The 12,656-nt window shown below is 43.2% G+C and overlaps 1 protein-coding gene across 1 annotated transcript; it reads right to left on the reverse strand.

The window, feature by feature from the left end:
* Window positions 1-8,845: 8,845 nt before the first annotated feature.
* On the reverse strand, window positions 8,846-11,506 carry LOC311397879 (uncharacterized protein; the record flags this gene model as incomplete). The annotated part of the gene is made up of 8 exons (XM_084488798.1): window positions 8,846-9,088; window positions 9,563-9,628; window positions 9,716-9,773; window positions 9,870-9,925; window positions 10,028-10,072; window positions 10,300-10,350; window positions 10,437-10,497; window positions 11,457-11,506. The coding sequence occupies 8 exons, from the start codon at window positions 11,504-11,506 to the stop codon at window positions 8,846-8,848; spliced, it is 630 nt and encodes a 209-aa protein (XP_084344924.1).
* Window positions 11,507-12,656: the final 1,150 nt, after the last annotated feature.

Genomic DNA, 12,656 nt, shown 5'->3' on the forward strand with positions numbered 1-12,656 from the left:
TGACATTAACTAGGATGGAATTACCAGAGGATATCTCTGTCATGACAACTTGACATAAACAGAAAATGCACCTCTTTTTATATTCATGAAATGTTGACATAATTATTATTATAATTAGATGTGCAAGGTTACAGACCAATTTGTTGGTAATATGGTAATAAATTGATTGTAATAAATAATAAATTTGTGCCAGCTTGTGTCAGCGATAGACTTTTTGTAAGCCAGAGAAAACATCCTTTAATCATGATGTTGGTGAATTTCAGGTGGGGTGTATGAAACCAGGGTGAAATGACATGTTTTTGTTTTATTGTCTCTGCTGCAAAGGACCTATGAGGGCGCCAGAGGTCCAACTTGCGATTGTCCCAAACAGCGATTGTTCCAGGATCCCTTGCGGCACCTTGAACACGGCGACCACGCCCACGGTCGCCACAATATTATAACATCTTTATTTAACTATTGAATTGTAAAAGAAAAATAAATACGAATCTTACTGATCTCCAGTCAGTAACAGCAAAAAAACACAAAAAACAACAACTCCAATGTTAATGTATACCTGAACTGTCGCTTTAAGAAATGTCTGTGTTTTGCGACGTCTATGCAGCGCGCCGCAAAGTGAGGTGAGGGATGTTGTTGGTTTTGTTGTCATATTTGAACATGTAATTTGTTTGGTAGACAATAAAAATGTGTATCCTTCATGATATCTTAATGACAAATCAAAATGGTACCACTTTACTTGAGGTCAAATCATTTATTCATTACCCTTAATGGTCATAACTAGCCAGCTTTGTGAAATATCCTGTAGCACATCTATCTGACCAAGTGCTAGAATTGGTCTGTAACCTTGCACATCTTATTATAATAATCATTATGTCACATTTCATGAATACAAAAAGAGGTGCATTTTCTGTTTATGTCAAGTTGTCATGACAGAGACATCCTCTGGTAATTCCATCCTGGTTAATGTCAATTTGTCATTATAAAGACATCCTAAACAAATGTAATGTCAACTTGTCATGGCCAAGATAACTTCTGGTAATGTCACTTTGATTAATGTCAACTTGTCATGACCAAGACAAGTTCTGGTAATGTCACTTTGATTAATGTCAACTTGTCATAATCAAGTCAACCCAAACAATGTCAACACCTTCAAATAAAGTGTTACCGAAATATCCAGTCAAGTTATGTCGAAATCGTTTTTTTTTCACTTGTATCATGTTGTGCAGTGTTATGGAAGGGGGGAGGCTGGTTTGAGGTTGGCATGGTGATCATCCCTGCTGGGTCAATGCATATGGCTGTCTGTGGTGACCTGGTTGATCGTGAGGAGGGGAGAAGAGGTAGCGTTCAATATTGAAGTGGTTTCACGCATCATCCACTATCTCCTGAGCACATGATAGACGAGGTATTTTCAAAGAAATCTAGGGCAGATTATTAAGTACTGTCAAGGTCAAGGATGTGTCAGAGCCGTCTTGAAACATACTCCTTATTTCCTTGGACTTCTATTCTAATGGAACAGGGACGGGGCATTGTGTACACACAGAAACAATTGATTTCAATATCATCTAAAGGTCGTTCCAAATATGAAATCATATGCCATGTAGAATTCTAACCTCCATTCAACGGCGCGTCATTAGCTCTTAATATCGCGCTCGATCGAAGTACAATGATTTGCCGGCGACTGAATGGAACTATTCAGTCACCCGAGTCGCCGGGTGTTCCTCGTGAACAGCGAGCTTTTCGAAAGCGGTCGTCTCCACACTGGCACAGAGTGGCTGAATCCAGGGCAGTCGTCCTTTCATCACGCCCCACTCCAGTTGGCTGTACCGCGGTGAATACCGGGCTGATTAATGTGGTCCTTATCATTGAGTGACATCGCTTTCATGTGGTCAAAACGCAGGGCCTTGATGGTGGAGCCTGGCTACGGACGGCAAGGCTCGGAGCTTCAAACAAACAACCCTGGGTCTGCGGCCCAGAGCCCATCAACACAACACACAGCGGCGGGAAGGAAACAAACGCTCCGCTAATGAAGTCCACAGCAGCCGGCAGGTGTGGGACGGCACGTGTGTGTGTGTGTGTGTGTGTGTGTGTGCGTGCGTGCGTGCGTGCGGGCGGGCGGGCGGGCGGGGTGCGTGCGTGCGTGCGCGTGTGTGTGTGTGTGTGTGAACGTGTGCGTGTGTGTGTATGTTCATGTGTGTACACCTGTAAGAGTGTGTGTGTGTGTGTTTGTTTGTGTACACATGTGAGTACCTGTGTGTGTGAGTGTGTGTTTGTTTGTGTACACTTGTGTGTGTGTGTGTGTGTGTGTGTGTAAGTTCATCTGTGTAAACCTGTGGATGTGTGGGTGTGCGTAGATGTGTGTGTAAACACACACGTGTGTGTTACGGTGTGCACGGTTGTGATTTCATTTTAGAGTAAATTGTTGTTGTTAGCTTGTGCCCCTGTGCCCAGACAAATCCCATAAGACCTGTGAAAACTATTAAAAAAGCAATAGTGGGCGGCGTGGATGATTTAGTTTTTTAGTGACGAGAGAATGCCAACTCACCATTCTGTCATGGTCCCTCTGAAGCCGCTATCACTGCCTGTAGGTATATGACAGCCTGGAAGAAGATTCTAGTTGGTGTGCTCTGCACAATACTGTACCGCAGAAATAATTCTGCCAGGGGTTTCCCCGTCAACCGCAGGGGCTTTAACGAGAGGACGGAAGAGGTGGACAGCCAGGCTGTAATGCATGGTGTTTTAAAGAGAGAGAGGAAGAGAGAGAGAGAGGCACACACACACCCACCTGACCCAGCCTGACACCCCCACTCCCTCCGCCCCCGTCTCCCTCCCATCCGCGAGACGGGGGGGTGTGACTCCCCCCTTGAGGCCCCTTGTGCAGCAATAGAAAAGAGGAGAAGAGGACAGAGAAGGGTTTAATGAGACAGAATCGCCATTTCTTCTTCATTTCTCCCACACTGCCTTGTCTCCCTGCCGGCTTCCCCCCCCCCCCCACCAACCTCGTTGTGGTCCTCTCCGCGGGGGCATGGGGGGCCACGTGAGGGCGGGCCATCCCTGCAGACCGCCGCGTGATGGATGAAGGTCTGTTACCAAACCATCACCTCTCTGCCGCCAGGAAACCAATCGGCCACTCCATCACTTCTTCTCATAATAACAACACCAAAAAACAACACCGAATTAAACCCAATCACAGAGACATTAGAGGTGGAATGTATACCTCCAATACCTAGCTGAGAGCAGAGAGAGAGAGCGGGAGAGAGAGGAAAGGGAGGCGAGCGAGAGAGAGAGAGAAAGAGAGAGAGAGAGAGAGACAGACAGACAGAGAGAGAGAGAGACAGGGAGAGAGAGAGGGAGAAGAGAAGAGAGGGGAGAAACAGGAGGGGAGAGAGAGAAACAAATTAAACACAATAACAGAAACATGCAAAGCAGCATGCATCAAAGGCACTAGCTGGGATGAAATAGCCGATCTGTTTAGAAAGTAGTGATTTAAAAATTGATTGCCAATACAATGTAAACCCAGTGACCTGACTTCTCAACTCATTAAATTAATAAATACTGCACCACTCATTCTCTAAATTGCCTTAAAGATTTTACATGCTGCTGTTTGACTATTAGTTGAGGCCAGTCCCTGCTGCGCTGCAGTGGGGACTGCTTGCTGTTTCCGGATCACTCATACTAATTAAAAAGGGGAAACTCTTTGGATGAAGTGGATTTAATGATCGTTCTTCAGGGTAACACGGCAAACTCTGCTGTGATAATGCACATGGATAATGGATAACTCACGTCACATGAATAATGGATAACTCACTTTATCCATATGTATTGAGCACATTTCCAACAACAACGGCCCACATTACATCTGTATATGTCTTTCCTTGTGTTGTTATTATGTGTAGGCTGTGTAACCTTATAGCGGCGTACACTCGCATGAACACATGTACATGGATCCATACCTTCCAAACAGTGACACAGGTCACCATGCATGTATGCATGTATATTAATAATACAATAATACAATACAGGCCCGTTTTTGGAGGTCATTGTGCGATCTTGCGTTCTACCTCATATCGCTAGCGTTCTTTCTGCATCTTACCTGCTTCTCCTCCATGGTCGTCATTCGGGTATGGCAAAGTGTGCCACACCTTGGCTTCAGGTGGGTCGATGTCAAAATATTAGTCGCAACCTCTAAGCTGCACGTGACCCCCGTTTTTAATATCAACAATGGTATAAGCCGGCTCTTGTCACGGCCACTTGGGGGGGTTGGCTTTGAGTAGCACAGGTCCTTTGACACGCCCCCCCCCCCCCCCCCCACCCCACCGGCGACCCTCTGACCGGCACATCCACGCGAACCAAAGTGACGTCTCGACAACAAGCAGGCTGACGCTAACCAGGCCCTGTGCCGTTTGACATCAGGCAGCGTTCTCCAGAGACGCTCGGCTCCCCGACGGACAGCTGTTGGCCACGCAGTCCTGTGATCCAGCTTCAAAGGGAGGAACAGAGGGCGAGGGAGAGAGAGTGAGAGAGAGGGGGGAGAGAGAGAGAGAGAGAGAGAGAGGGGGGGGGAGGGGGGAGGGAGGAAGAGAGAGAGTGAGAGAGAGAGAGTGAGAGAAGAGAGGGGAGAGAGAAGAGGGGGGAGAGGGAGTAGGAGAGCGGGGAGAAAGAGAGGGAGGAGAGAGAGGAGAGAGAGAAGAGAGAGAGAGAAATGGGAGAGAGAGAGGGATAGGGGGAGAGAGAAAGGGATAGGGGGAGAATGGAGAAAGCGAGAGTGAAAGTGTACAAAAGTACAAAGAGGGAGAACATCTGTAGAGGATCACCCCGGGGTTTCCCCACCAAAAGCTGGGGGCCTCTGCGCCCGGCCGGGCAGTGGCCTCTCCGGGATCAGCTGCTGCTCACGCAGCCACGGCAACGCTGGTTGTCGCGATAGATCTCTGCCGTTCGATTTGCATCGGCGCAGCGTACATAAAGTCATTCGAGATTTAAAAGTCTTTCATCCTATTCATCTCTCCCCCTCCACCCCTCATCACACCTCCTGATTAGTTTTCACAATCGCGCGGGAGGGGGGGAGGTGGGGGGGGGTCGGCTGCCGGCAATTCAGCGACAGGTCCTCAATCAGACTCCAGTTACCGTCGCTCTGAGCAGCTGCACGCGGTTCCTGCTGACAAGTCTTACCGCGGTTTTCACACCCCGGCATGTGAAATTGATTTGTGATAAATAGGAGTATGGACACAGTGTGGGCCGTAACAAGCCACCACCACCGGCGCTGTTGACCAATCGGGTGATAGGGTTCCCCCACCTGGTGTCATTTGTTGCCGGGTCATTTGTTTCAATTGGATTTGACAAATTGAAAAGCAAATAAACACGCGGGTGCAGAGAAACTAATGACAGCAAGGTGTTCACTCATGTTCTGGGGGACCATTTACGGATTTTATGCGGCAGTGAACATTTTGTTTGCCCCTTTTCCCTCTTAGAAAGATACAATAGTGTGTGTGTGTGTGTGTGTGTGTGTGTGTGTGTGTGTGTGTGTGTGTGTGTGTGTGTGTGTGTGTGTGTGTGTGTGTGTGTGTGTGTGTGCGCGCGCGCGCGTGCGCATGTGTGCGGTGGCTACACATGGATGCGTAGCAGTTGTTCTTAAGAGCAAGTCGCCCTTGAACAGACTTATTGAAAAGCATATCAATGATAACACCATAACCGCCCTTTATAGCCGACAAAAAGTGACGAGAGTCACCATCAAATAAAAGCTTTAATGTAACAGCTATTAATAAATGAGCAGCCATCTCCTTTTATGTCCTCTGAAGGATGCGTTCCACTAGTCTGCACCCCGGGGCGGCAGCAGGAAGGGTGTTGCCGGTGTTGTTTAATAACAAGGAGACTTCAGTCCACCGGGAGTGTCCTCAGCCAACAGAGGCGGCTCTTATCTGATGCTGTTGAAAACGGCTTTACGAGCAGCGGCGCGATCACCGTCTGGGGAGCGGGCCGCAGAGGATAATGCTTTGGCGCGGCGATGGTTTTATGGGCAGAGCTTCGTTTTATATTTTACAACGGGGTCGGGGATCTGCGGCGTTTCGTTTTTGTTTTTTTCTGCACTCCAAACACATTAAAACGTCTCCAGAGTGTTATTTTTTTTAAATGATCTACAGATAGGGCATTAAGTTCATAAACAAGAGCTTATTTCGAGATAAGTGGCCTGCGATCCCTCAGCGATCGCAAGACTAAAAACCAAAAGCGTAAAGTTATCTGGTAAACTATTTTTGCATCCTCCAAATGTAGTGGAACTTTACGTAGAGAAGAATAGACGGGTATATTGGTTTGAATTGTGCCTGACTCCCCCTATGGAATCAGGTGTTTAACCAACACTGCTTCAACCACTCAGTGGACCCTTGTACGGCACGTTACAAACCGCTTTGAACATGGGATTGTTGTCCCTCTCGTCTTGATGGTCTGTAGCAGGGGACAACGCAAACAAAAAACTCACACACACACACACACACACACACACACACACACACACACACACACACCTCACACACACACACACACACACACACACACACACACACACACACACACACACACACACACACACACAAAACTCCTAGCGTGCACACACACACACACACACACAGACACACACACACACACACACACACACACACACACACACACACACACACACACACACACACAGGTGTGCATTATAGTCAAGTCCTCTTACTGCACTTGAATCTATAACTTTCAGGCTCAGTTCACTGAGTTTGTTGTGTTTAACAGTCTAGCAGGGTAAGTAGGCTACTCTGTTTCCCTTCCACTCTGCTTCTCAAAACAAAGCTCAGCCTTTACTCGATACAAAGGAGAATGATTAATTAAAATAGCCCATAGCTGAAGGGCGCAAATAAGTTGCAGTCTACTCTCGAATCCATTTCTCTCTCCTCCTTCCCTCTTCACACAAAGCAACAACAATGAAAACACACCATGTTGTTTTGCACGTTTTAGCCAGTGATGGCTGGTGTCTGAAACCCAGGCTAAGAGCTAGATGTTAGATGTTGGAAAATATATTTCAACCATTTGATGTAAATATAATTATCACAGGCTTTGTTTTTATGCAAAAGTATTTGTGTGTGTGTGTGTGTGTGTGTGTGTGTGTGTGTGTGTGTGTGTGTGTGTGTGTGTGTATTGGGCCACTCCCAGCTCCAACACATCCTAAAGTTTACTGATGATGACACTAGTGTAACTAAGAATAAAGTACACAGCCTGTCAAGAATCGGTGGCCGCTTCATTCCGACCATATTCAAACAAGCAGACCCACTGGCGTTACCCCCGAGAGAACATCGACCCTGGAGGGAACGTCTCCCCTGTGCTCCTCAATTACGGTCTGGGAGCCGACAGCAGGAAAGATGTAACATAATAATAAAAAAAACATTTTCTATGTAGGCCTACGCGTGCAGCTGTGAACTCATGTATTGTAATTTATTGTATGATGTTGTACTTGAGCGTTACGATAAGACCGATCATTTCGCGTTCACCACGTAGGCCTATGACTCTGAAAAGCAGTGCCACATTAAAATATGTTTTAAACCATTCAGCGAACAAAGGGCAATAAGCTGATTATCGATTAGGGTGCGGGTGCAATGACATGCAAACGTAAACCAAAGCGTCATCAACACGCCCACTCAACTGGTGTGAAATGCGGACATCCTACTGCTTATTGACATATAAGGTAATTAGCATTTCCGCCGGCTAAAATACTACCTGAGGGGTAGTCTTTTTTCAGGAGGTCCAACGTCAGGATATGTCATTCACATATACGGCCCGTCAGTAGAATAGCGGGAGAATAGATGGTTGTACGTCTATATGTGAAAGCAGCTGCTTTCACATATAGACGTACAACCGTCAGGCTGCCCCCCCAAGTACCCCTGACTGCAGCCCGCAGACGCTCAATGTGGGCGGAGTCAAACTACATTGAGCTCCGCCCCGATCAATGCAAAGGAAATGCACCACCTAGTGGTGTAAATAGTACAATACATGCATCAAGAATAAAATCTCGAACAAGGCACTTTTACACTTATTAAACAGGCAAATTTGTGATGTGACGATTGTATTCATGTAAAAAAAGACTCAATAAAAATGTGATGAGTTAACTTCAATCATAAATATAAAATTCAATATTTTCTCTCATAGACAAGACATTGTCTTATATAATTAATAGCCATTTCTAAGAAGTTTATTTATTTTTTATAAATGTTGACACATGCATTTTCTTTGTTAATGCATAATAAAGTAGTAGCCTACTTTGTTGATTGCTAATGCTATCTTGTAACAGTTTCCTTATGACGTCATAGATGTGAGTGAGTGTCCTGTGAGTGTTACTGTAAAATGTGTAAAATATACCAGCAAGGCTGTCTCCCAAGGGTCCGCACTGAGATCTACACAGACAAATTAAAACCAGTATATAAGAGAACTCCTGTACCCGCCTGTCTGTGGGAGTTGCAGGACCAGCTGCCTATGTAATCTAAGTAAGAGTCAAAATAAGATTTGGTGAACTATGAAGGGTCCACTGTGACCCCAAGGTATGACCTTAACAGATGTAATGTGAGGAATAACGAAGTGACCACATCTAAGGGCAAGAAATGTACCTCAATAGACATAATGAAAAGCTACATGTGTGACGCACATTAAGTTACACCAATCTCAGGAGCCCTAACAACAGTCTTTTTATTCAACAGAACAAAATAATCAACTAAATAAATCAAGAAAATATTTACAGTAAGTAAGAAAAATTGTAGTGGAAAGTTTCCAGGAGAGGAACAAACTTTCTCTAACCAAAAGAGGCAAACACTTTTTAAAGTTTCTCCTATCAAACATCTCCACAGAACATTTCGTAATCATGCTTTGATTTGAAGAAGAAGAGGAACGGTTCAATCTTGTTTTGTGTTTCTTCCTCGTCGCTGCCGTCATCAGACTTCAGCTCTGTTGACGCTGCCTCCTGCTCTTCACCTTCCATCCCAATGATCACTGGGAGAGAAACGCTGTCAGTGAAGGACTGCAGCTGGCCCCAGGCTGCTGCCTCAATCGTGTCCTTCAGGAAAGCATCATCTTCCTTGAAGAAGAAAGAAAAATAATTTGTGTCTGTACTGTAAAAAAAACACAATCATTTACATCCTACTCTCCCAAAAACACAAAATGGTATGCAAACAATGTCTACTACTGATGAGTTTTCAGTGATGAAAAAAACTATTCAACTAGTCATCAGAACTATTTTATCTGACTATACATACAACCTCCAGTATTACACACATATTACATACCAGGTTCCCAGGTCCAAGTTTCTTCTCTATCTGGCCTTCAGTTTTGTCTGGAAATAATACAGATTGTTGTCTGTAATGTCGAGTAGGCTAATTCAATGGAATAATGAAAGTAGTAGTGCAATAGATCAGCCATGGACTAGGCTATAACTTGTATAATGATGGAGATATACAATTTAATTGGGAAGTAGAAGCCTAATAGAATCAATGAGATCTCACAAATACTAGGAATATGTGTACATGGATTCACCTAGATTAACAGTCTATACATTGCCTGATCCTTCAGAGCTGGAGGCTGTTGAAACTCTAGCCCTTTTTGTGGAGACATCTTCATCCTGAAATGTATTAGTGGTGGGAGGGTGGTAAGACTATAGACTTTCACAATTGCTCTAAGACAACATCACACATTATATGACACTTACCTGTAGCTTTTTTTCCTCACGTCGTCTCTTCTTGCTTTCTGAAAGCTCCTCTGCAGACCTTGGTGATTAAATGGAATACATTACATATTTGCAATATTTGAATCAATTCTGGTTTGCTGCAGTGAAAGAAATTATTTCAATCTAAGACACTTACAGCACGGGGAAATTCTTCAACAGAACAAGGCACCACCGTATTTGCTTCATGTTTGACTGACAAAAGAAACAATAGTCAAATGGGTTAACAAACAAAAGTCAAGTGACAAAAAAACCTTGCCTCTAAGAGTGATGATACAATTACTTATGTAGACATACCTTAGCAAAGTCCCACCTTCCAGCCATTACAATGTACATTGTGTACTGTAAATTAAGAGAAGTGGTTTATATTTATGTTTAGAAAGTTTGGTAGCCCGCGTGCTTGTAAGGTTGGTTTGGACAGGGGCTTCTGAATATGTGTTTTCCTTGGATTTTGGCACAAAGGATTATAACATCTGATTCTGTGTATTAATGAAAAAGAAATATGTTTATAAAAATAAAAACTCATTTTTGAAAAAGAGAAGAAATATACTGAATAGCCATATTCTTACCATCAACACAAACACCCCACAGTTCATGGAAAAACCTTGCCTTGGTGCACCCTGTAGTGTGTGGAGAGTACACATGTTTTAGTAGCAGGATGAATCAGATGGTTTATTTCTAAAATAATTTAAAAACAAAAACAAACCTGAAGATCATCCACAGTAAGAGTCTTCCAAGGCCCAGGGGCTAAGATCTGAGCCAAGTTTCTGTGAACACAGTATATACTGTATGAAAGTAAGTTTAACATTACAATTCTTCTGATATTCTTAATACTCCTAAACATGCATAAAAGATTAGAACACAGTTGTAACGGGATCAGCCAACAGGCTGGAATTCAAATAAAATAAATGGTCTAATGGGGTCAGAACAGCCCCACTGATAAGTTGCAACTATGCCTCTGTATCTAAAATTTTAGTTTATGTAAAACAGAGCCATAATTAAAAAATTAAAAATGGATAAGGGGTCTGAACAGAACTACCACTATCCAGCAATGATAAAACTGGGGATCTAAAAGTCAAAGAAAACAAGTATAAACATAAAAAGCTTTGTTATTAAAAAAGCATAAATATAGCAATATGAATTTCATTTGATTTCTATAGAATTGTTTAATGTGAAATGATACAATTAGGACTAGGTAGGCTATTAATTGAAAGCAAATGAAAAGTCAAACCGATAAGACACTTGGGGACCTATTTATTCTTATTTTTAATTAAAATATATCAAGCATTTTGCAATATAAACACTTGAGGACAGACACCTAACAAACTAAGCTGCAGCTGACACATTTGTTAATTATTATGAAAAGGTTAAGCTCACTTACTTCGTTGAACGAAGCTAACCAAAATGCGGGCTGCAGTCAGGGGCTTCTCAGTCAAGTACCCCTGACTGCGTGGTATTTTAATTTAGCAAAAAGTAAATACACCACGGCATGAATATTACTAAATATATAAAGCATTTCGACAGTCTCACTTACTTGCATGGTTTATGTGTCAACGCCAAAAGACCTTTCCTTCTTTCTTCTTTCATGAGTCATGACAATAGTGTAGGCCTAAATGTTTCTGAACGTGTCTGACCTGAAATTAATCGGAAAGCCTGAAACAGAAAACTCCGCCCACATTGAAGCGGTGCTCAATGTGGGCGGGGTTAAACGTTTGACTCCGCCCACATTGAGCGTCTGCGGGCTGCAGTCAGGGGCTTCTCAGGCTGCCCGGTCATAAGAGAGATAGCACGCCCTCTTGTGGTCAACATGAGTAACTGCACATCTTTCATAGAACCACTCCAACATGGTGTAACATTGATATGCCTTTACTTTCCTTATGTTCCTGAGCAGATAACAAATACCTCGACCCACCCAATGTGGGCACTGCTAGTCTTGGTGCTTTCTGTCAATGCTGCGTTATCTGTTGTACTGTTCTTAGTGTTTGCCCTGATCACCAGTGTTGTGACTGCATTTTTTTTCTTGTTTTTTCTTTTTCTTGTCTTCCTTTCGTGAGTTTAATGTATGATTCTCCCATCTATCTATCAATCTATTGTCCATTTGTCTTCCAGCCACCCAGTAGGGGCTTAAGAGTGTGTGTGTGTGTGTGTGTGTGTGTGTGTTACTTATTAAAATAAATCAATCAATCAACAAGAGTTTATCAATCAAAATTATTTATTTATTTCAAAGTACAGGCACAAGATATACAATTGACACGAATTACATACACATATTACATAGCATACATTTCTGGCTAGATCTTTAGCGCGGGGTACCATTGACGTGTTAGGCGGGAAGGCGGGGTCCGATATCTATCAGTAAAGACGGTCGCGATTACTATTAACATAAGTCGTTAACCGTTGGATCGGTGGATGTGGAGGTTAAACCTTCAGATACTACTAAGTACACTAACGGTGTCGCCACAACGATCTTCACAAAATATTTAAATTCGCACTATAGATGCAACAACAACTTCACTTACAGTAAACTAAAATAATAAATATAAATATTTAATGATTATAACCGATTATAACCGATTTAATGATTGAATCATTCTTTATTTGATTAAAATATAATTTTTACTCCGCCGCGGAGCATGCAGGGAAAGCACGCGTCGCGTAGCAACCGCGTATTTGCTGGTTCGCTGATAGCAACCGCAGATTTTCTTGCAGATGACGTCCAAATATAATTAAAATATAATTATTTATGTTAGAGACAATGAAGAATAACATTAATCGAGTTAAGAGCCTTCACATGAATCATCAGCATTTAAACTGCAATTGAACATTTTATATTATTATTTAAAAAAAAAAAGCATCGACGCAGTCGGGCTTCATTGATAGCCCAGGGTCTTCAGGTAAACTGAAAACAAATGTATTTGGCCTTGTA

Source organism: Micromesistius poutassou (assembly GCF_964030765.1).
Source record: "Micromesistius poutassou genome assembly, chromosome: 1".
Taxonomy (NCBI): Eukaryota; Metazoa; Chordata; class Actinopteri; order Gadiformes; family Gadidae; genus Micromesistius; species Micromesistius poutassou.